Here is a 24,576-nt window from a genome sequence, read left to right on the forward strand (position 1 = left end):
GTTGTCACTTTTTAGCTGTCTCCCTTTACATGATGTAATTGAATGAGACTTTTTTTCATTTGACTGTTTCACATCAAATCCTACCTATATTTTATCATCTTCCATACTCTGCTCTTTACTAGGACATAGAGAATCTCCATTTGTAGATCCTCCCCTAAGGGATGTCTCTGTCCAAACCACATGCTCCTCTGCACCTGTCGGCTTTCCCCCAGCCTATCAAATCGTACTTCTCCTGTACTGAAGCAAGTGTGTAGTGATGGCTACTTGATTATTTCCACAATCACACTTTCACAATTCTCCATTGGATAAAAACAAAACATCTTTGTCTTTGTCTTTCAATATTTCCTGTGTACATAGTAACATTGTGTGTTCCAAGCCTAGAGTAGTGGACAGAACCATCTTTCTATAGAAGACAAGAGGTAACATTTTCAAACTTGGATATCTTGTTAGGCTCTTAACTCCATACGAAGGCTCCTGAATAAAAAAAACTGATTCTCAAAGGTGCAGAGCACCTACAATTGACTTAGAATACAGTTGTGGCGGTGTAGCAACTCTTCAAAGCAAGCCTGTAAACTCTCTAGGCCTCACTTTCCCCATCTGTAAAGTGGATATAATAATGCTTACTATCCCTTGTAAAGTGCTTTGAGATCTATGGATAAAGAGTGCTGTATATTTGCTGTTATCTACAGAAGCATCCTGAGGGGATGACTCAATTTAGGCAATACAGGGCCCTAGGCACACTACGAGATGGGGCCTTCAGTGGCCCGGCCCCCGCTTGGAGTGGCTGTGAGGTCTTTTCTCCTCCCAACCTCTCATCTCAGGAGTGGCAATAGGAGCCTACCCCCCCTCTGGAGCAGCAGGCGTCTGTCTTCCGGGGGAAGGGGTGTGTGAGTTGGGCCACCACATGCTTCTCACCACACACAAAATCCAATGATGGATAGAATTGACGGGTTCTCCAGAGCAGTGGGTCTTGGAGTTAAACAACCCCCCCCCACCGCTCATACCAATGAGATGCATGGGGCAGTTAATATTTTTGAGCTACTGCATCAGGTTTTCTGCTGACTCAGGCAGACAACAGCTGCACGGGTCACGTTTTCAAGTTTCGTCATTTCACAACCATGAAAAGAAAGCTGAGCTTGTGCCTCCAGGAGCAGGGGCCTGCGGCATGGCCCTAAGCCTTAGCTAGATCCTCCTTGGATGTGGAAGTAACAAGGCTTGGACCCGAGAGCACTGCCTTTAAATGTCCACCCCCGCAATAGGTCGGGTACAATACGGGGACCCTCAGTCCCCTAGGCTCATCTGCAGTTCGGACCAAAGCCAGGCCCTAAAGGAGAAGTGGGGGTTGCAGCAGAAGGCCCCCGGGGTGGGTAGGGGCAGCCAGGTTTTAGCAGCCCTGAGCACCCCCAGCTCCACCCAACGCCAGCTCAGGGGCACCCAGGGGCTGCAGGGACAGGAGCTGGGGTGAAGGCTGAGAGCAGGAATAAGGCGGGGGGGGGGACACAGGGCAGGCAGGGGCCAGCTGGGAACAACCCGGAGGGACGGGGCAGGTCGGGGGGAGGAGCCCTGGAGCGGGGGGAGGGACGGGTTTGGCCCCCTGCCCACCGCCGCTGGGCGCGGCGAGCGAGACGCGGGCCAGGCCTGCGCTGCGCTCGGGGATCGTTTGCTCTGGCCTGGCAGCGGCAGGCCGGGCCGGGCCGGGCGGGAGACGGATGGAGCCGCAGCAGCAGGCGGAGGCGGCGGGGTCCCCGCGCCAGGCGCCGGAGGGGGCCGCCCCGGCCGGGATCTCCCTGCACGATTTCTGCGGGCGCGCGGGCGAGCAGCTCGTGCACTTCCACGCCATGCGGCTGCGGGACTCGCTCTTCCTCTGGGTGGGGGCGGAGCCCGCGCTCCGCAGCCTGGCCGTGGCCATGTGCAGCCCCCACGTGAGTGCCGGGCCCCCCTCGGCTCGCTACACGGCGCTAGCGGCAGAGCCCCCCCCGTGCTCCCCACTCACCCGCCTTCCTGCCCCCGCAGCCCCGGGCTGCGCCGCCCCCCCCTTCATCCCTCCCCGCCGGGCGTTCGCACCGCGCTCAGCGCCTGGGGCACCGAGCCCCTTCCCCGCGCCCCACGGTGCTGGCAGGTGGCCCGCGGGCCCGAGCCCACCAGGAAGATGTTCGCAAAGAGGGTTTTAGCGGCTGCCACGTTTTAAGCCCTCGTGTAAACAGGCTTGATCCCCTTTGACATCGTGTGAACGGGGCCTGGCCGGTCTAGGGGGTGGCCTAGGATGGGGCGGGTTAATGCAGTTCTGAAGATGCCGACCCGGCTGGAGGTGCGAAGTTGCACAGTGGGGGGTGGCTAGGCCCCAGCGGCAAAGCCGTGCTGTTATAGTGTAAGTGCTAGCTGCAGTGAGAGCGAGGGAAGCGGTCTGGCCATCCCTGTAGCCCTCCAGCGGCAGCAACTAGGTCTGCAGAAGAATTCATCCAAGCATGATTGACCTAGCTGTGTCTACACTGCGGGTTAGGTTGACCTAACTTGATCACACAATGTAGACACAACTAGGGCTGTAGTAAGAGCCTGGGGGGGGGGGGCAGCCCCCTCCCCTCCCCTCCAGTGTTTAAACATTTCCCACCTAAAACAGCTGTAGCATAAGCACTTACTACAGCAATAGAAGGGGTTCTTATGTGGCTGTATGAAATCTACCTTTCTGAGAGGCGGTACCTAGGCCTGCATGCTCTGTGCATTGTAATTAAGCCAAGCCAACCTAACTTTAGATAACCCAGCCCTAAGTTTTAGGTGTAGACCAAGGCCTGGGTAAAATTTTCAAAAGCACCTATTGAGGAGTTTAAATTCCATTACTTTCAATTAGACTTACTTTTAATAATGGGATGTAGGCTCCTACGTGATTAAATGCTTTTGAAAATGTTACCCACTATTTATTTTTCTAGTCTACACACTACCCAAGAGTTTCCATTTGAACACCTTTTCTGTCATTTATACCTTTGCTGAACTTCCCTCTCAAGAGTTGAAATTTTAGGATGAACAGTTGAGCAGCTTTTGAGAACTAAAAGAGTTTATGTAGGAGGGAGGGGTAATATTTCCTTTCATTGTAGCATTTTGTCAAATAGATGAAAGGTATAAATATGTAATTTGGCAGAGAAATGGGTAAAATTTGACAGAAAAGTGTCTTCAAGTGTTATCATGATACTTAACCCTTAGAGGATCTGGTCAAACTACAGAAGTCAATGGAAAGACTCCCATTGACTTCAGTGGGTATTGCATGAGACCATTTTTCCTCTGTAGATCTCACAGTGCGTTACAGGAGAAAGTATTATCCCCATTTTATGGATGGGGAAAACTGAGGCACAGAATTGAAGAGAGACAACAGCCCAATGTCTCGCATCAGGCTAGTGGGCAGAGCCAGGATTAGAATCCAGGTCTCCTGACTCCCATTTTAGTGCTCTATTCAGTTGATCTGTGCTCCAGGTATTTTGATGCAAATTGGCTGGATGATTTGGCTCAGCGTAAGCCTTTGAAAATTGCACTTTGCTCATCTGTAGTAGATTTTGACAATTGCAATATATTTGACAACAATTTGCCAGTATTCCAAAGGGGGACATAGCAGGCTGTGCCTGCATGACAATTTTGACTGTGTAGTAATTTTTTTTAGTGTATTCAAGATCTGTGCATTGAATGAGACAGGTCTGTGGAAGAGTACATCTTATTTACTGCATAGTAAGGAGCCATACCTCTTTGATAAGGGAGTAAATGGGGATTGAATTAATTGATTAATTCAAAAATGTCTGCTACAGCCAGAGATGGGACACTAGATGAGGAGGGTTCTGAGTTACTACAGTGAATTCTTTCCCAGGTGGGTCTTGCCCACATGCTCAGGGCCATCTGGCCTTAAAGTCTATGGCTGTGCGTTGTTATTTGGATTGCGGTAGCTTCTAGGAGCTCCAGGTATGCACCAAGACTCCATTGTGTTAGGAGCCCTTCATCACTTACTGCCAGTATAACACACTTTGAATGGGGCAGGACTGTGTAGGAAACTTGCCTCATAGGGTAGGTTTATACTGCGATTAAACAGCCCGAGCCCAAGTTAGCTGGCACAGGCCAGCTCTAGGTGTCTCATTGCAGTATAGACATAGCCAGACCATGCACAGTGGTACACACACTTCAAAATGTGTCCAGCGCATAAAGTTTTCTATAAGGCAGTATTTCTTCAGCAACACAGGCTTCATAGGAGCCCATGCCTTAGTGAGGGCCCAGTTGTGCACTCCTCAATAAGTAATACTCAATTGTTTACTTCTCAGCATGAACAAGGGTTGCAGAATTGGATTCTTGTATGGGACAGGATATTTAGGTGGTGTCTACTCAAGTATTTCCAGGTTATGGAATTTTTCTTCTTTAAAAACTATATAGGAAAAACTATATATGGTATTCTTTGTGAAATAGTATTGGTGTGGGTAATTAAAGGCTATTTTAATGGATACACTGCATAAAAAATTGTAGACACCAGGGGAGATTTTCAAAAGTGCCTCAGGGATTTGGGAATACAAGTCAGTATAATTACAGATTCATTGCAAGTGTTCCTGGTGCTTTTGGAAACTCCCCTCCACCATCTTTATATAATGTAAAGGACACTGTGATTGGGTTGTTTTGGGGTTTTTTTACATGTTGGAGTTCACCGTGACATGGTAGCACACAAGTACTCAAATGATTGTAGGAAAGGTCCTCTTTCTTTACACCCAAAACAGAAAAAGTGATTATTGTTGTGACTTCTTATATGCAGCCATCTCATCGGGGAAAAAATAGCTAATTTTAGTACAGAATAAACAATTGATTCTTTGCTTTCTTTTCAGGACTCCATTCCAGTGTCTACATCACTCCTGGGAGATGCCTCTGACACCACCTCAAATTCTCTAGCCCAGCGACTAGGTGCGTTCTTGAATGGTTCAGAGATTTTATAACACACTTGTACTTTTGGGAATCCTTTTTAAATTCTTTGGTTGTTTTTGCTTTCACCTCGCATCTTTGGCAATGAAGCACCTTTGTTGTCACCACAAGTTATGTTGCCTGACTTCTCAATAAGAGGCCGGTTTTGTTTAATATCTTTATTAATGATCTGGAGGATGGTGTGGACTGCACTCTCAGTAAGTTTGCCGATGACACTAAACTAGGAGGCGTGGTAGATACACTAGAGGGTAGGGATCGGATACAGAGGGACCTAGACAAATTAGAGGATTGGGCCAAAAGAAACCTGATGAGGTTCAACAAGGACAAGTGCAGAGTCCTGCACTTAGGACGGAAGAATCCCATGCACAGCTACAGACTAGGGACCGAATGGCTAGGTAGCAGTTCTGTAGAAAAGGACCTAGGGGTCACAGTGGACGAGAAGCTGGATATGAGTCAACAGTGTGCTCTTGTTGCCAAGAAGGCTAACGGCATTTTGGGCTGTATAAGTAGGGGCATTGCCAGCAGATCGAGGGACGTGATCGTTCCCCTTTATTCGACATTGGTGAGGCCTCATCTGGAGTACTGTGTCCAGTTTTGGGCCCCACACTACAAGAAGGATGTGGAAAAATTGGAAAGAGTCCAGCGGAGGGCAACAAAAATGATTAGGGGTCTGGAGCGCATGACTTATGAGGAGAGGCTGAGGGAACTGGGATTGTTTAGTCTCCAGAAGAGAAGAATGAGGGGGGATTTGATAGCAGCCTTCAACTACCTGAAGGGGGGTTCCAAAGAGGATGGAACTCGGCTGTTCTCAATGGTGGCAGATGACAGAACAAGGAGCAATGGTCTCAAGTTGCAGTGGAGGAGGTCTAGGTTGGATATTAGGAAACACTAGTTCACTAGGAGGGTGGTGAAGCACTGGAATGCGTTACCTAGGGAGGTGGTGGAGTCTCCTTCCTTGGAAGTTTTTAAGGCCCGGCTTGACAAAGCCCTGGCTGGGATGATTTAGTTGGGAATTGGTCCTGCTTTGAGCAGGGGGTTGGACTAGATGACCTCCTGAAGTCCCTTTCAACCCTGATATTCTATGATTCTATGATACATTTGTCTCATGTAGACATGAGCTTAAATATTGGCTGACCATGCTTGAAGCGTGCATTGTGTTAAAGCAAAGCATTAGTGTGAATCATCCTTGAGGAAAAGCTTTTATTCTTAATGGCTTTGGATTCTTCATGCCTAACTTTTCACATTTCTACTGCTCACCTGCTTAAAGTTAGGCATGTGCTTAAATACCTTACTGAGTCAGTGCTACTGTTCTCTACCTCTATATATCTGCAGTAGAACCTCAGTTACAAACACGTCGGAAATGGAGGTTGTTTGTAATCCTGAAATGTTCATAACTCTGAACAAAACATTACGGTTGTTTTTTCAAAAGTTTACAACTGAACATTGTCTTAATACAGCTTTGAAACTTTACTATGCAGAAGAAAAATGCTACTTTTAACCATCTTAATTTAAATGAAACAAGCACAGAAACAGTTTCCTTACCTTGCAAATCTTTTTTTAAACTTTCCCTTAACTGTTTTAGTAGTTTAACAAAGTACTGTGTTTGTTTTTTCCCCCCATCTTTGTTGTTCCCTGATTGCGTACTTCCTGTTCCAAATGAGGTGTGTGGTTGACCAGTCAGTTTGTAACTGAGGTTCTACTTTACTACAGAGTTTGAAAGGCAAAAAGCACTTGGTTTCATTGCTTGTAATAGGAGTGTTATCCTAGGAATCTCCTGGCACTGCTGCTGAGGGACATTATTGATAACAAATATAATGAGGGCTTTGCATTTCAGTAATCCCTATGCTTTGTTGAGTGATTAATATAGGACAGGAATAAACTTTCAAGGTAGGCCTCTCCCTATCCACTCCCCCCCCCCCCACTTGCATATGCACTTTTAAATATCGTTCATTGCTTCAATACAAATTCTAATGCCTGTGCATGCACAGGCATTAGACAGCTTAACGTGCATGTGCCTGCACTCTGCAGATGCAAACACCGATGCTTGCACAAATATGTGCAGAATTGTACATGCATAAATAAAAGCTACCTTTACATCCTACAGCTCTCTTCAGCCAGAAAGATCCCAAAGCACTCTAGAAATTATTGGCCCAGATTGCAGATTTAAGGAAATGGACATATGCACACAGGAATCGCCTCACCAGTGAAATGAAGCCACCTCTGGGGTGGAATGGGGCATCTGTCTAATAGCTCAGAGCAGTGCTGTAGTCCAGAAAGTGAAACCCTTAACTGAATGCTCCCCTCTACCTACGTTATAGATGAGAGCACAAGTAGTCAGAACAGCCGTGGTATGTCCATGAGCCGGGGAGCCGCAACTCTCCTCCACGTTTGTGCCCTCTCCCAATCCTACAGGAGCTTTTCTTCTCCAAGACTATTGCAATGTTGAGATTGTGAATCAGGATGCTGTGGATCTCATTGCTGGTTAACCAGCGTTTCCGCTGTGGAGAAGGACTTGCTTGCTCAGTACAGCTCAAGAGCTAGTCATGCTGTCTAGGCTAAAGGAGAGCAGGTGGGATGTGTGGAATGACATCTGCTCGGTGTGGTTATAGATCAGCCAGGTGTCAAACTACTGCTCAGATCCTCAAAGGTATTTAGGCACTGAACTCATTCATTTCAAGGGGAGTTAGGTACCTACATATCTTTGAGGATCTGGGCCTACGTTTCACTAGCTTGAGTGGCACAAAACCCTTCCAGTTCTTTGAAGTTGCAGATCTAACCCCTCTGAGGGGATGAGGAGGCAGAGTAACATCAGAGATCATTGTAGTATTTTGGGTATAAATTCCCCCCTTCTCTTCTCATTTCAAGGGAATGTAATGAGCAGCACATATATCCAGTTGACTCTGCAGGACAGTTTAGATGGGGGCAGGCTCTAACTGCCCTACTGGAGTTTCGACCAGGACACGGGGGTTAACATCCCTACTCTTGCAAAAAGCGTCAAGGGACCAGTAGCATTCACAAGCGTTGGAAACTCCATTTCATGTCTCCTCCAGACGACTAAGGCCAGACATGGTGCAGAAGTAATTCAGAACTCAGTCTGTTGGTTAAAGTGGTGTGGCAATTAATTAACTTTCAGTTTAGAATTAGTACTGCAGTTATTCAATGTGAGAATTTTTAAGCATTGATGATAAAATGAGCCTTTGTACCTCAGGGGCCAATACCAAGGCAGAGATGCTTGTTTTTCAAGTTGTAGCATATTAGCGCAACAAGCCACATCCCATTAACGTTATTGTGCGAATTGTTAAAAGGAAAATGAATCAATTTCAGAAGCAGTTCATGGGGCTCCCTCTTCTCACTGAGCCAAGAGGAAGTTGATCATTAAAGATGGCGTTGTATGAGTGCCTAGGTATTATTTTATCAAAACTAGGGAGTCTATTTTCTATACTGTAACTTTTTTTCATGTCATCCATTCACCTGCTGATCATTGAGAGCCATCTTTCCACAGTCTGGGGATTGATTGACTTATTTTTTTGCCACCACTGTTAGGTCTGTCATGGAAAATAACTTTTATGTAATGTACATAGATCAGGTAATATGGTATCTACTTTATCATTAGATTATCCTAGAATTTTTCTACTAGGCTTTTTTGAATGTCTAATTACTTAATTCTATCCCTTCCTTCTTAAAGCATCTTTGAGCATAAGTTCTCTCTTCAGTTTAGTTTGTGTAAGCTGGTGAGTCCAGTATAACCGGTAATTTATCTTGAACTACATTATCTTTAAGAGCCTGATCCAAAACCAGTTGAAGTCAGTGGGAGCCTTTCCATTAACTACTGTGAACTTTGAATCAGGCCCTAACCCAGACGTGGGCAAACTACGGCCCATGGGCTACAGCCGGCCCGCAGGACCGTCCTGCCCGGCCCTTGAGTTCCCGGCCTGGGAGCCTAGAACCCAGCCCCTCCCCTGCTGTCCCCCCTTCCCCACAGCCATGCCGCCGCATGGGCTGCGCTCTGGCCCGCCGCTTCCAATGGGCAGCGCAGCTGGCTCTGGCTGGGTGTTGCGGCTGCGAGCTCCTGCTTCTGGTAAGGGAGCAGGGGAGTTGGGTAAGGGAGCGGGGGGTCCTGGAGGGCAATCAGGGAGGAGGGGGCGGTCAGGGGATGGGGAACAGGGAGGGGTGGGAGTCCCGGGGAGCCTGTCAGGGGACAGGGAGCAGGGGGCAGGTAGAGGCAGGGGTGGTTGGATAGGGGGTGGGAGTCCCGGGGGGGCTGTCAGGGGGCAGAGTTGTGGATAGGGGTCGGGGCAGTCAGGGGACAGGAGTCCCGGCAGCGGGCAGGTTGGATGGGTCAGGGGGTGGGAAGTGGGAGGGGTCGGATAGGGGGCAGGGGCCAGGCTGTTTGGGGAGGCACAGCCTTCCCTACCCAGTCCTCCATACAGTTGTGCAACCCCAATGTGGCCCTCAGGCCAAAACGTTTGCCCACCCCTGCCCTAACTTAACTGACACATCTGACACCCAGCACTCATCACTGACTGCTATCTAAGGTTTTTAGCCAACAAGCCAGACTGAGTAGGCATGTAGGTTATACTACTACTTTAGAGGTGGTTCCTCCAGGTCAGTGCATTTGTATTGTGGTATGGGAAACTTGCCTTATTTCTCTCCATAAAATGTTTGATTACTACCAGCACTAATATTGGAACGAGTAATAGATGACTGTTCTTTGTTTTGTATTTTAGCCAGGAAGACCAAAAAACAGATCTTCGTCAGCTACAATCTTCAGAATACAGACAGCAGTTTCATATTACACATAGAGAACAGAATCAAGGAAGAAATGATAGCTTTTCCAGAGAAATTCTAACGTTGCATCATTGTAAGCTACTTTGTTACTTTTTTTTAAAAGAAATAAACTGACTGGGTTTCCATATTGACAGACACTGAGTTAATATTTTGGAACTTTGTGTTGTTTTTACAAAATTGTTTGGACCAAACTTGAATAGAACTTAAAAAATGTATTTCTTCCAAACTTTGAGTTCCTCTGCTGTGTTAGAGACGGGGTCTGTGGGATATGGGGAGGAATGTTGTGAGTTAAGCAAGATATTGTAAACTTGTGTATGCATGGAGCTTTGACCTACCTGGAAATTGTAATCAGGGGAGGTTCTCTGGATTTTAGTTGCACATGTAACATACTATGTATCATAATTAGAGCAAGAGAAAACAAATCTCTTCTAGTGCTTCTGTGAAAGCCTGGCATGCTGTTGTGAAAAATCAGCGAATTAAATAAAAGGAAGTACATTGACATCACTTTCCTGGTGGGAGAATGGCAGGAATTTGTTTTCCAAAGAGGAAGGAATTTTCCACTGAAAAGGACAAAAATGTTTGGTCCTAAAGTGTGCTTTCTTACTCAGTATATACGCACTATGTAACCAGTCTTGTCTGCTGCCGTTAGTGATGTTTTCCTGTTAGTCGTGCAGCGCCAACACAGTTTGCAGGATTTTGTTCCATCAACAGATTAACTAAGGGCATAGTTTGGATTATAAAACTGTTATGATTACTGCTGATAATGCAGGTGCAGGAAAGCACTTTCAGAGTCCAGGAGGAGTTGGTTGGGCTGGTAGGTACAGAGGCCTATCTTACATGTAAATTGAGCACATTTGATGAAGAAATCAGTTAGATACAATAGCCATGGACCACCACACTGCCACTTTTACACTCTTCAGAGTAGCGCTTCACTTTTGAAGGGTATTAAACATAGGAAAATACAGTGGGGTAGTTTGACATTAAGGGCACTGGAATAAGTAACTCTACACAGGCATTTGTAAGGGACCAGTGGAAACCTGGTGCCTGTAGAGATGAGTCTTTATTCCCAGTGATTGTTGTTAATATGCTGAATGGACTGGAAATTAGGATATTTTCCTCTTTCCCTTCACTGAGCCCTCTGGGGCTTATGTTATCTCTCAACAGTTTCAAATCCTTAAGTGAAAGATGCTATACATGTGCAAGCTATTATTATTAAAAGGGGAGTTTTCTGAAGTAGTGTATGAGAATCTTATCTAAAAAAGCCTGAGGGTTTAAGTTCTAGTAGCACAAAGGCAGAATTGTCTCACGCTTAAACGGGGGCACTGAAGGTCAGGAGACACGAATTCTATTTTCATCCAACCCCTGACTTGCTCTGTGACAGTGAGGAAGTTGCATAACCTGTTTCCCCATCTGTAAAGTAACAAACCTCACACGGGATTGCATGGAAAGTCTCCCCTGTAAGTATAAAATATTAATGCTGCTATAGTAGCTCACTGGAAACAAAGAAGCTGGCAGGCTCCAGAAAAGCCATCTCAGCCTAGTTTCTTATGGCTTCATGGTCACTAGTTGAAAAGTAGATATAGCAAATAATGCTTCTTTCGAGAATACAACTTCAGCCTCTGGTTATATCTAGCCTCTGCTCTGCGTTGTTTTGATAAATAAATTATAATACATAATATCTGTTGCCAACCCCTGTTTCTACAATAAAAGTATAAAGGTAAGGACCAACACCTATGCTTTCACCTGGCCTCGGTTGAACCCAGGGAATTACAGACCAGTCATCTTAACTTCAGTATCTGGAAAGATAATGGAACAAGTAATCAGTTTGCAAACACCTACAGGATAATAAGGTGATAAGTAACTGCATCGAGAACAAATTATGTCAAACCAACCTAATAGCTTTCTTTGACAAGGTAACAAGCCTTGTGGATAGGGGGAAGTGGTAGATGTATATCTTGATTTTAGTAAGACTTTTGATACTGTCTCACATGACCTTTTCATAAACAAACTAGGGAAATACAGCCTAGATGGAGCTACTATAAGGTGGGTGCTTAACTGCTTGGAAAACGATTCCCAGAGAGTAGTTATGAGTGGCTCACAGTCTAGCTGGAAGGACATATTGAGTGGGGTGGTCAGCTTCTGTTCAATATTTCATCAATGATTTAGATAATGGCTTCAAGAGTACACTTATAAAGTTTGTGGACAATACCAAACTGGGAGGGGTTGCAAGGGCTTTGGAGGACAGGATTAGAATTCAAAATGATCTGGACAAACTAGAGAAATAGTCTGAAGTAAAGAGGATGAAATTCAATGAGGACAAATGCAAAATACTCCAATCAGTTGCACACATACAAAATGGGAAATGACTGCCTTGGAAAGGGATCTGGGGGTTACAGTGGATCACAAGCTAAGTATGAGTCAGATATGAGTAACACTTGCGCAAAAAAACAAAAGCTGTGTTAATTCAGAGCTAAGGTTGAGATTTTATTGACAATCTTGGAAACGGAGTTCAGCTCGGCAGCCTTAACTCTCCTGTTGTGTATGTATGCACTATGCTGGGTGGTCTCATTCCCTGGTCACCATTCACCACCTGTTTCTCTCAGCAGTGCATTTTAGACAGAACAGTTCAAACTCCAACTTCATCAAGCATTGTTTTGCTGGCCACACAGCATGTGAATTCTGCTCAAGAGCATATACTCTAATGGTTAAATTATGATAATTAGCCAGAGTTGGAGTCAATATGATTTAACTAATTGTATGACAGTAGCACCACCTTGTGGCCCCAACTGAGTGTAGGACCCATGGCACTATACACACGCACAATCACAGACAGCCCGTACCTCAGACCTTAAAAATCTTCAATAGACAAGACAAAAGGTCAGATTTGCAAGATGTCAGACAGCAGGTCAGTGTCAAAGCCAGGAACAGAACCCATATCTCCTGACTCCCAGTCCTGTGCCCTAACCACTGGCGTATACTGCCTCACAGTGGCATAGTATGGAGCCAGCACAGCCCCAGGGGAGCTCAGAGAGATGGTCTCTCATGTGGTACTTTCCCTTCTTAGCGCATCCTCGCCCTACCCCCCGGGTTCAGGTAGGAGCATGTATGCTGAAGCATCCCTTTGGATAGTGCAAGGTGCTCCCTGGCTAGTTGAGGAAGGTTGGACCACCCCACGCTCTCTGGAGCAACGTGTGGCCCTGCAGAGAGCTGTCCTTGTGTTCCTACAAGTGCAGAGACTGCGATTGTCCCTGGGTCTTGTGCAATATGCACAACAGATGTGGCAAGGCTCCTTTTTCTCTAGTCCTATTGGGGGAAGGGATAAATATGGCCCTAATGCTACATAAATGCAGCATGATTCTACATGTAAACTGTGTCTCAGTTTCACTCAGCAGAACACTCATGACAATTTGGGTCATGGTGTCAACCTCACTTGCCTCAGGCGAGTGAGAAGGATGAGTTGCCGTTTTCCTTGCCAGGAAACGGCAATAATATACTGAGGGAATCAGGCAATATAGGCATCGGAAAACTAAATGAAATGTACTAAATCAGCTTTCCTGATGTGCAAGCAGCAGCTCCTAGCCTCTGTGAAATCAGGGTGAATGAATGCATGCATCAATAGTATAGGTGACAATGCAACCACCAATCAAGGTTCCCCAAGCCTCATAGCATATGTCAGTGATACTAAAGCCAAAGCTGTCAAACTGTATGTGGTCTTCATCTTCCTAAAGCCAGCTGTCTTCTCAGGTTTGACTAAGGCACTGGATGACATCTGGAGACACAGACACGCAGAGTCAGCTGGCTTAACCTCTGGGTTAGTAGCCAACTAAGGTAAACAATATTATTGCCTTGCTATTTTAGCCAAATTCAGTAGGAGTGGGGAGAACAACCTAGGTTGGGCTCCTTTTGGATCAAGTCTTGTCTAAAATTATGAAGGCAGAAAACGTTACTTACTATATACAGCTAGATCCCAGAAATAACCTATTGTAAAAGGATGCTTTGTCTATCCCCAACTCAAGTCAGCACTGTTTGGCAATCTTCTTTTCAAGGTTCCTTCCACGTGGACTCTAGAACCCAGAAGAGATCAATTTTATTAGCAATAGTAAGATTACAGTAGAGCATAGAGGCACTGTGCAAAGAGATAGTAAGAGACAGTCCTCTGTCCTGAAGAGCTTACAGTCTTAACCAGGGATAGGCAACCTGCGGCACGCGAGCTGATTTTCAGTGGCACTCACTGCCCAGGTCCTGGCCACCGGTCCGGGGGGCTCTGCATTTTAAATTTAATTTTAAATGAAGCTTCTTAAACATTTTAAAAACCTTATTTACTTTACATACAACAATAGTTTATTAGATATTATAGACTTACAGAAAGAGACCTTCTAAAAACGTTAAAATGTATTACTGGCACGCGAAACCTTAAATTAGAGTGAATAAATGAAGACTTGGCACAGCACTTCTGTAAGGCTGCCAACCCCTGGTCTAAACAGACAAGACAGATGAAGGGTGGGAGGAGAAACAGGCACAGATGAGTGAAATGACTTGCCTGAGGTTGTGCAGCAAATCAGAAATAGAATCTTGGTCTTCTGAGTCCCAGGCCCATGGATCCTGCTGAGTCTTTTCTGCAAATGGAACTTGTAGTTGAGCAGCAGAACTGCTTCAGCTGCAACATATCCTCTTCCTTGAAGGACAACCTTAAGGCGGCAACTGGTGGCTGAAGTACCCTTAGTTAGAGAATCTGTATTTTTTTTTTGTTTTTTAAATAAAAACGGGTTAGTGCTGTTATGGGAGGTTTTAAAAATTTCATTAAACATCTTCAGTAGCTGGGGTATTTTTGAAAGCACAGCTTGAACACTCATCGCACTGAAGGCAAGAAAGACATTCAAAAGGAAGTATGCTAATGAGGCAACACCTTTTTATTTCTGTACATTTACATACAAAGTTTTTCAGTAGGTACAACAGATGTAACATCATGCAGACAATTAGCTTGTAAGACTGTTTTCAGTACTTGATTTAAGCTTGTGCTATGAATAAGCACCACCAGACTACTCATGATCAAAACATACAGTAACACGATTCTTTAATAAAACTTCATCAGAAACTGAGGGGAGGGAGGGAAGTCTCACCCACTAGACATAAACACACTGTACTCCTTTCCCAAGACATTTCACACAATACAATTAAAATGAGGATTAATTTTTTTTTAAGTTAAAGTGTGGGAGATCAACCCGCACTTAAGTGTTGTCTTTATGTGCTAACTACAGGTGCAATTTGACTTGACATTCACAGAGTTCATTTAATGGCACTTCTGCTTCCAATTTGGTGATCTTTAGCATTTGGCTCCAGGAAGTGGCATCATTTAAGAAAAATACTTCCATGTTAAAATAAAACCAAACCAAACCAAAACAAAAAAACCCTGCTTAACCAAAACAACATTTTTCAAAAGTGGCAAAGAGATTACATGGTTTTCCTCGTCTTACCTATTTTCAGTGTGTTTGGCAACAGAAACATTGCTGAAAAAAACACCCCATAAAATGATCAAGTGTAATGCCATTTTCACATTCTGTTTAAAAATTCTAAAAACAAAAAACAAAACACGTCCCTTAAATGGTAACTAAAAACCCCACTAGTGGGCTGGAATAACTGAGGGCTCATGGAAAGAAATGGGCCTAAATGCAAAGCTTTGAATGCTTTCCTTGTTGCATTGGCTGGGAACAGTAGTCATCTGAGAAAAATGTTTCCTTTGCGCTGTGGAGAACCAGGATTGAGAAGCTTATGGCTTGACAGACAGTTGTTAAAAAACTGCCACAGTACCCAACTGTACAAAGAACCGGACAGAACACAGTAGGAAACTGATGTTTGTTTATAGCCTCCTGCCCTGCTGTATCATTTAGTACCTGTCTGTCTCTCTCCAGAAACTTTCCAGCCTCAGATAGTCATCAGCTTTTGTGGAGTGTAATATCTTTTTAAAAAACAAGCTTTCATCCTCTCAAACGAGCTATAACAGAGCTATCGAGACAGACTATTACTTAATGTTTTGGCCATGACTGAGCCAAGCAAACCATAGGTGTTGGGACCTCATTTCAAAGGACTAGTACCAAATGCCTCATCTCAGGCAAATTAAAAAACAAAACAAAATACAGAAGTAAATTTCACAAAAATTGCCAAGTGCTCCTGTCACCTAATGTATTTATTTCTTATATAAATAGGCAGATATGTTTAAACAGTTCTTTTTCCTGGGACTGTTTGTAATGAAAGAGCAAACACCAGAATAGGAAACTATAAAGTGCTGTGGACAACAGCGATGACACACCAGGACCATAACAGTGCTAAATGCAATCCGTCTAATAGGCTTGTGAAAGGTCTACATGATTTGTACTGTAGCCTGAATATATTTGCACAGAGACCATGAACTAAAAAGCGGTTCTATGGTATATGGATTGCAAGGTGCTGCGTAACAGCTCTGAGTCTGTGTGCATGCCCTATTTCAAACAATCCTCTGCTCTCTCTATTGCTCTCCTGTGTCAAGGCCCCCCTCCCTGGATTATTATTTGTTTTACTTTCTAGATTTTGATATAAACCCACTTTTCCTGATATGTGGCTTGTAACAAGCTTCATATAAAAGGCAAAAGGTATTACACAAATTTGGCACATGAATACTGCACAAACCGAAAGGCCTTATTTTCGAGGTGAATGCAGACTGCAAAAATCTGAACGCAGAACAAAACGAAGGAGAGGTGGCCACTTTCAAACCGTACAGTAACTAGAGATGTTTAGAGAGTGTAAGAAAAATTGGTCTGTTGCTGTCACAGCAAGTCTAACTAAGGTGAAAACAATAGCATAACTCCAGGCAAAATTACCATCAACTGGTCCAGTGTTTCTTACGTGGCTCAAAAAGAACCTAAATGTCCACATCCTCTGTACAAAAGTTAGCAGCTTTAGGACAACATTGATTTTCCAACCACAACAATCTTTGTCACTTCTCCAGGCCTGCTCGTCCTCTTGCACTCATCAGCATCTGCGGCTGTGTAGCTTACTACACTACTCACAGTCTTGCTGATTTTGTGTGGGTTACAAGAGGACAAAGGCAGCCTAATGGAGGATGTAAGTAGTAGGTACAGTAGTTAACAGACAATATATAGAGCAAAAGAAGGGGTAGGGAAGAAGAGGAAAGTGCAGATTAGCCTTTCCATGCCTATGAATGCAAGATGTCCATCAAACAAAGTGGCAATCATATGGATGCTCAATACAACATTACATATCCTGCTGCTCTGTTCATTTAAATGGCTGTACCACTGGGCAAATCAGTGAATAAGGTAAGGAAGGTAGTGGTGGGGCGATTGTTAATGATGCAAAAAAGCTTTTAAGCTCAGAATGTTCTTGTATTAACTAGATCCGTAAGACATTCACACAACAAGAATCAAAATCTGATGGCCAATGCAAATCTCTTGCTGGCTTGGGGACTGGAAGGAGGAGGTCACCTGGCTATTATCAAGTAGCCATCTTTACAATAAATGAAAGATTTGCTTCTTACTTTACTAAGCAGAGGCATTTTAAATTACTTTAATCAAACAAATGATCCTATAGTATTTTTTTTTTTTTTTTTAAAGGGAGAGTCTAGAAGAGCACATTTTTGGTGGGATTAAGGTGGCAGTTCATTGTAAATTCTTGGGTCAGAAATAGCAAACAGGAGACAGCAAAATATATAGTAATCAGAATTCTGGCTTGGACAGGAGGTTTTAAAAACGTATAATTAAAGATGACCCATTTCATAGGGAGTGCCCTCTTGACCTCTATTTAAGTAACATTTTAAACAGCCCTTTCGTTTCCCCCCCCCCATCTTCAGTATTTATTCAAATAATCAATTCATTCCCTTTTATTCTAATAAAATAAATTTAAATAAGAACAGGCTTTAAACAGTTAGGGCATGCAATGTCACAGCTCTTGTACTAGTGGAAATTTCAGCTAAACTCCCTTTTGGAGCAAGCAATTCAGATTGTAGCCAATACTCCTACATTTTGTCTCCTTTAACCAAAAATATTCTCTGGAACACTAGGATACAGATATTGAACCTCCTGTTAGTTAAAACCATTCTTGGTAAACCTAATTTTACCACTGGTGGTCAATTCATTTCAGTTGTTTATATTATTATTAATCACTTGCAGGAAATCTCTAAAAGAGCTGAATGTGATATTTAAAATGTAGAAGGCTGATCCTGATTGAAAAACTAAGCTAGTTTGTGTAGTATTTTGCTGACTGTTTTAACTACAGTAAAAAAAACAACTCTAATTTAGAAAATAACTTTTAAATACATATGGGGACACTATCAAAACCTAATTTACGCTAAATAAAATGCAGCCAGAGTTTGACTCACAACAGGTTTTTTGTTGTTTGTACAAACAGAGCAGGCAACCTGGGGGATTTGACTTTCTAGACAGGCAGAACTAATGTTGCTCTAGCCTAAGTTTCAGTGGATTCAGCTTTGCAGCAGAGATACCTCTTTCCGTTAACAAAACACAAAAACAAAAATGAAAACAAAACACATCACACCATTTCTTTTTTGGAATGGCTGCACCTCCTGAAATAAGATGGCTTCATTCATGTGATCAATGAAAAGGGAGTAAAGTGCTTCTTTAAAATGATAATCAAAATAAATATAAACATTTAATTCCAGGAAAAGAAAGTTTGGAAGGGTTATCTCCGGCCAGTTCTTTTCTCAGATGCGTTATTTCCCCCCATAACCTTTTCAAAAGTAATTTGTACACCAGTTGAAGATTCCTACAATAAGTGGCTTTAGCAGCAGAGCTGAATTCCCCCATGTATCCATCTGTTCCATTACTGGTCTGCAAACCCGTGCAAAATGCCCCCACCCAAAGTGCTCCTTCTCCCAAAAAAATAAAATAAAATAAAAAAATCTGCCCAGTTACATCCCATTGGCAGTGGTATTCTCGGACACCCCGTCGCCCACAGCTGACGAATCGTGGAGGCCAGAGTAATCCTTGAGTTCAGAGTTTGTCAGAAGCAGGGGCTGCTCCCCTTTCTTGTGTGGCAGGAGGGGCTTCCTGGTGTAGTGTTCGCCGTCTGGGATGTTCTCAGGCAGGTTTTGGTTCTTGCTCTCCGGCAAGAGAAGAATACAGATGATGCAAATGAGCGTACAGCAGGCAAAGATCACATGGTGCAGAAAGTAGCCTTTCTGGTTATGAAGCTCCATTATAGGTGCAGTCAGCATACCAAAGCCTGCACTGGCCAGGACAAGTCCGAGTCCACCTCCCCTACAAAGACAAACAGTCTCAACACATACAGAATAAAGCAGCTATGTATTTGAAAAAAAACAAACAAACAAAAAACACTTCAGCGAAAGATTGAAAACTTTCCTTTTGGTTTATTTTCTGGAATCAAAGTTACTTCACAAAGAGCGGAGCAGTATGTAAAATGAGGACATTACCCAAGCACTGGCTGCAGAGGTCAGCAAAGCTTACATCCTCATTCTCAAAACATGACCACTGTGCCTATACCAGCCACCTGATCCATTCCTAACTGAACTGAAGTGCAGATGGCTCAGGCATGGGCTGCACTGGGCGGGGGGGGGGGGGGGGGGGAGGCGGCACGCGGGATCCATCTAAGTTACGCAACTTCAGCTATGTGAATAACATAGCTGAAGTCGACGTACTTAGACATACTCACCACGGTGTCTTCACTGTGGTGAGTCGACTGCTGCCGCTCCCCCGTTGACTCTGCCTGCGCCTCTTGTGGCAGTGGAGTACAGGAGTCAATGGGAGAGCCTCGGGGGTCGATTTATCACATCTAGACTAGACGTGATAAATCAACCCCCATTGGATTGATTGCTGCCCGCCGATCCGGCGGGTAGTATAGACATACCCTTAGTGTGTCCACGTTCACGTTTGAACTGTTGCTCCTTTGGCCCAGGCTCACCCCAGAGCTGTTATAAACTTTCTCACTTGCAATGCTCTCCAGGTACCTGAGCCGCAATTCCCAGCACAGCTTCCAGCAATGATGGATTCCAGCAGATTCTGAAAGGTCTCCTGTGCACTGTGGGACAGGGGTAGGGGGACTACTTGAACGGCTTCAGTCTGAACCGATTCAGTGCTGCCCACACTGTCACTAAACTGATGCAGGCTGAAATGGTTCAGCCTAAACTAACGCTTGGCCCTACTGAAAGCAAGTCTAATCCACGCCGTATTTCACACACATGTCAAGTACCTGGAGCATTGTTGTGCGTGGTCACAATGGGCATGTCTGTGCTGTGGAAATTTTCTAACTGGTTTTAACCCTATTAGAGCCATCGTGTAGACCAGATTAGATGATTTAAGGCAGTCTGCCCTGCTTTTACAGAACCAGAGTCCAATGTGATCTTGACAGCGTTTCATTAAAAGTGGGTCAGGCCAGTCTATACTTAGTCCACACTATGGCTCTAAATTATTTTAAAAACAGGCCTGATTACACACAGTTATGGTACTGGTTTTGCTAGGGGGGTGACTGTTTACTGAAATAGTTCTACAGGTACAGCTCCTAGCAGGGATGCAGTTATACGGCTATAAATTGCTTTACTCTAGGATTGTTTATTCCCAATCCCACACGGGAAGAGTCTATTCCTGGTTTTGCCACTGGCCTGCTGGGTGATTTTGGGAACTTCACTTAACTTCTCCGTGTCTCAGTCTCCTCATCTGTACAATGGGGATAATGGTATCTCACCAAATCAATTCCCTGCCATTGCAGGAGCCTCAGGCATTGGCGCACCTCAGTCCCTCTATTCTCTGCCTATGGCACACAATAGTATCTGGAGGGATGGAATAATTCAGTCTAATGCAGGTTATTCAGCTCATTGTAGTGACAACTGGGCGAGGTTAACGGCTTGTGATGTGCAAGTCAATCAAGATGATTTGATGGTCCCTTCGGGCCATAAGTCTATGACTCTATAGTGACCTCCTTTGTAAAGCAGTTTGAAATCTACTATAAAAAAATACCTTTATACCAGCATACCTTTGTCCACAAGAAGGGGGTGGGGTGGTGAGGCTGTACCCATTATAATTCAAGTCGTACAACTTGTGTGTGTAAAAAACTCTAGAAATTTCCCCCACGTAGACATGTCCAATCATGCTACAGAAACCACACTTCCCTTAGCATGATAAATATCTCTAGTTTAGACAAGACCAAAGAAAGCCCAGTAACAAATAACAGGTGCATTATTCAGTGTAGGGGAGGGCTTTTGCTGCCTCTGCAGTATTTTATATGGGCCACTGATGGAGACACGATATTAGATTTGATCTGCTATAAGAAATACTAGGTTCTGAAATCCCTCTTCTATAAAACGCTGTGCTGTTGGAGGCAAATACTTGGACAGTCAGAAAATATAGATTTTTTTTTTTTTTTTTTAAAGAGCACTGTCTAGTGGTCAGAACAGGGGACAGGAAATCAAGAGTTGTTCGTGACTGTGAGATTTTGGGCGAGTCACGTAGGGAAGCTGAGGCAGAGCAAAGTTATCTGAAACATGGAGATAATACCTACCAAGGGTGTTGTGAATGTTAATTAGCATTTCTGAAATGTTTTGAGATTACAAAGAGGTACTTTTATTAAGCCAAACCATTGTTATAAATAATTCATTAAAGTATAACGAACACTGGCATATACTTAGGCCTGGTATACACTACACTGTTAGATTGATGTAAGGCAGCTTCTGTCAACTTAATTATGTCAGTGTCTACACTACAGCTTTATCCTGCTGATATAAGGACTTGTCTACATTACCCGCTGGATCGATGGGCAGTGATCGATCCAGTCTAGTCTAGACGCGATAAATCGACCACCCAGCGCTCTCCCATCGACTCTGGTACTCCACCAGGGCGAGAGGCGCAGGCGGAGTCGACGGGAGAGTAGCAGCCGTCAACTTACCGCAGTGAAGACACCACAGTAAGTAGATCTAAGTACATCAACTTCAGCTATGTTATTCACGTAGCTGAAGTTGCGTAACTTAGATCAATCCCTCCCCCCCCCCGCCAGTGTAGACCATGCCTAAGTGCCCTACTACACTGACATAACTCCACCTCCATGAGAGGCATAGCGCTTATGTCGATGTAGTTAGGGAGAGACAGTGTCTGTAAACACTGCATTACTTACTTTGTCTGTTAGCTCTCTTGTCAATTTCACAGCTCCAGCTAGAGCCCAGCTCTTCAGCCTGGGAGCTGGGGCGAGAAGCCCTGGGCAGATGGACCACACTCCCGGCAGGGAACAGGGGGGTGGGGAGCAGTCTGCTGGGATCCCAGGAGCCTGTGGGGCAGCCATGCTTCCAGCAAGGAGTTACCAGCAGAGCAGAGAGACCAGGCTCTCAGCTCCCCACACTGCCCCTCTTAGGTCGGTGGAAGTGCTCCTGGTGAGGACATGCACCACTGATCGAAAGTAGAGTAGTTTAGACATGCACCAATGGCTCTAAGTTGACCTAATATAACTCGACTTAAGTCTTTGGTGTAGAGGTGATTACACACCTTAGATTACACACAAAAAAACACCGTAAAATAAACCCTATTTAGGTTGCAAAGTCAAATACTCAGAAGTTAGGAAATATCAGAATTAAAGGTACCTGGGCAACCTTAATTCGGTCCCTTTTTGTGTAATCATTATGTTACAGTCATGAATTACATGATCACATTTTATTGTTTTCATAGGACCCCTGCCTCACTCAGTGCACAGAATGATAGTGCTCACTGAATGAGCAGCTCTTCAAAATTTTGTTTTCTCCTCACTGTTCAGTGTATGGGCCACTCCTCCCTATTCAAACCCAGCTCTGAAGACCATTTTAAAGTTCCTCATGGGCTTTTCTATAGCGCTCATCACAAGGCTATCTGAGGGCTCCACAAACATTAAATGTTGTGAAAATAAATCACAACACCCTTGTGAGGTGGGGTGGGTCATTATCCTCATTTTACTGATGGGGAATTACGGCACAGAGACACACAGGTGCCGACTTTCCAATGTGCTGGGGGGTGCTGGACCCCCGGCTCTGCCCCAGGCCCTACCCCCACTCCACCCCTTCCCTCAAAGCCCCACCACCACCACACCTCTTCCTGCCCCACCTCTTCCCACCTCCGCCTCTGCCTGCCCAGTTCCGCTCCCTCCCCACCAGAGCCTCCTGTATGCCATGAAACAGCTGATTGCAGCGGGCAGGAGGCCTGGGGAGGGAGGAGGAGGTGCTGATTGTGTAGGGCTGCCCAGCGGGTGGGAGGTACTGGGGGAGGAGGGATAGCTGATAGGGGGGCTGCCACCTATGCAGAGAGATTAAGATAAAAAGTATACACTAATTTTGATTGCCCGATCTGAGACACTTAGGACCTGATCTTTCAGAATAATTATCCGTACACAGCACTTCATATCTTCAAAGCACATCTCCCACTGACTTCAAGTGCAGCTGTGAATTCTCAGCATGTCTGCAAATCAGAACAAACCCCTTAGGCCCATTTGAAAATTCCAGCCCTACAGTCTGGGTAGAATGGCTGTTCCAGATGCAGATGGATTCCCTCAGGCACTTTTCTCTGGCCTTGGCTACACTTGGGACTTGGCAGCGCTGCGAAGCGCGAGTGTAGTTGTGCCGCCAGGGCTGCGAGAGAGCTCTCGCAGCGCTGTATGTACACGAGCGAGCGTGCAGCGCTGCAGGCTCTGATTACACTGGCGCTTTACAGCACTGTACTCACTGCGCTCAGGTGGGTGTTTTTTCATACCCCTGAGCGCAGCAAGTTGCAGCACTGTACACCGCCAGTGTAGCCAAGGCCTCTAACAGCAGCTTTGACCCTCAGCAGTTGTTCCCAGGACTGGTTTCACCTTACAATGGGTGCTCAATGCAACAACAACAACTTTAGGTTCTCCCTCAGGCTACTGGATAGGGCTCATTTGTCCCCTGCCTTGAGACCCAGGAGCAGGTTTCCCAGTACCTCCCATTTTCTTTTGCACTTTTCTCTGCTGTGCTCCCTCACCCTCATTCTTAGCACAGAACTCAGTCACCTGTCAGCCACAGCTTCCGTGTCTGTGGGACTCCACTACTGCAGCAGCATGATGATCTCAGGACCCATAACGCTCTCTGTGGTACCCTTTCAAGGCCTGAAACCTGCATACTGCCCCATTACATTTAAATTCTGCTTCCTTGGTGCACAGACAGTACTTTCCTGTGAGTCAACATGTTCCAGTCGTCCCGGTGCTCAATTTCCTCCCTTTTCCACACAACTAAAACTTCAAATTCGGTGGTAATCTGCACTGCTACACTTTTTATTACCATTATATAGGTTATACAGTATGATATAAATCAAACCCAGCACTATAAATCTCTGACTTCTAGATTGTCTCTGACCACCAGCCATCTTGCTCAAAAGCTAATCCCCATATCCCTGATCTTTTCAGTATCCATTGATTTACAGCTTGGCTGCTTAAGTGCAGCAAGTGTAGGACATCAAAAATGTGCTGCTCAGACCAGCAGACAAGAGCAAAGCAATCCCTCCTTGCAATGTTTAATTATCTAGCTTTCATTTCACAGAGACAAAGGGTGGTTTCCCCAAGTTTTACAGAAGAAACTGGATTTTTGCAGGGTTTACTGGATTTTGTGATGGCAGTAGAAATTTTGGGATCTGGCATTAAGCTTTAGCTAACTTTTCACTGAAAAATTAAAACCCACCTAAGTCTATTGTTTCTGCAATTAAATCCCCCTGTCACACTTAAGTAACTTTATGAATTCATACTTGCATGGGCAGTCCCACAGGACTAGGTATTCAAATGCAGACGTACTAGCAGGATCATGTCCCAAATTGGTGCAATTGTGACAAAGGGCTGATTCTCCTTTGCCCTGCACATTGTTCAGTC

The 24,576-nt window shown here is 44.8% G+C and overlaps 2 protein-coding genes across 2 annotated transcripts in view; one reads left to right on the forward strand and one right to left on the reverse strand.

Moving 5' to 3' along the window:
- The first annotated feature begins 1,700 nt into the window (after nt 1–1,700).
- On the forward strand, nt 1,701–9,860 carry LOC112107506 (proteasome assembly chaperone 4). Its single transcript, XM_024201238.3, has 3 exons — nt 1,701–1,922; nt 4,842–4,917; nt 9,663–9,860. The coding sequence occupies exons 1-3, from the start codon at nt 1,710–1,712 to the stop codon at nt 9,782–9,784; spliced, it is 411 nt and encodes a 136-aa protein (XP_024057006.2). The 5' UTR covers nt 1,701–1,709; the 3' UTR covers nt 9,785–9,860.
- Nucleotides 9,861–16,222: 6,362 nt separating this feature from the next.
- The window catches only part of LOC112118936 (solute carrier family 22 member 23-like), a 179,939-nt gene continuing 171,585 nt past the window's right edge, over nt 16,223–24,576 (reverse strand). The window contains exon 10 of the mRNA XM_026658752.2: nt 16,223–18,989. Coding sequence (XP_026514537.1) covers nt 18,641–18,989 — 349 coding nt within the window. The 3' untranslated portion in view covers nt 16,223–18,640. The remainder of the gene's footprint in view (nt 18,990–24,576) is intronic.

The sequence above is a fragment of the Terrapene carolina genome, unplaced genomic scaffold, assembly GCF_002925995.2.
Source record: "Terrapene carolina triunguis isolate 2854851 unplaced genomic scaffold, T_m_triunguis-2.0 Scaffold55, whole genome shotgun sequence".
NCBI lineage: Eukaryota > Metazoa > Chordata > Testudines > Emydidae > Terrapene > Terrapene triunguis.

Bases quoted from the DNA above. Each gene is read 5' to 3' on its own strand.
- LOC112107506 (XM_024201238.3), top strand. From the start codon at position 1,710: ATGGAGCCGCAGCAGCAGGCGGAGGCGGCGGGGTCCCCGCGCCAGGCG. The intron at 1,923-4,841 runs GTGAGTGCCGGG...CTTTCTTTTCAG, and splicing joins TGGCCATGTGCAGCCCCCAC to GACTCCATTCCAGTGTCTAC. The intron at 4,918-9,662 runs GTGCGTTCTTGA...TTTGTATTTTAG, and splicing joins TTCTCTAGCCCAGCGACTAG to CCAGGAAGACCAAAAAACAG.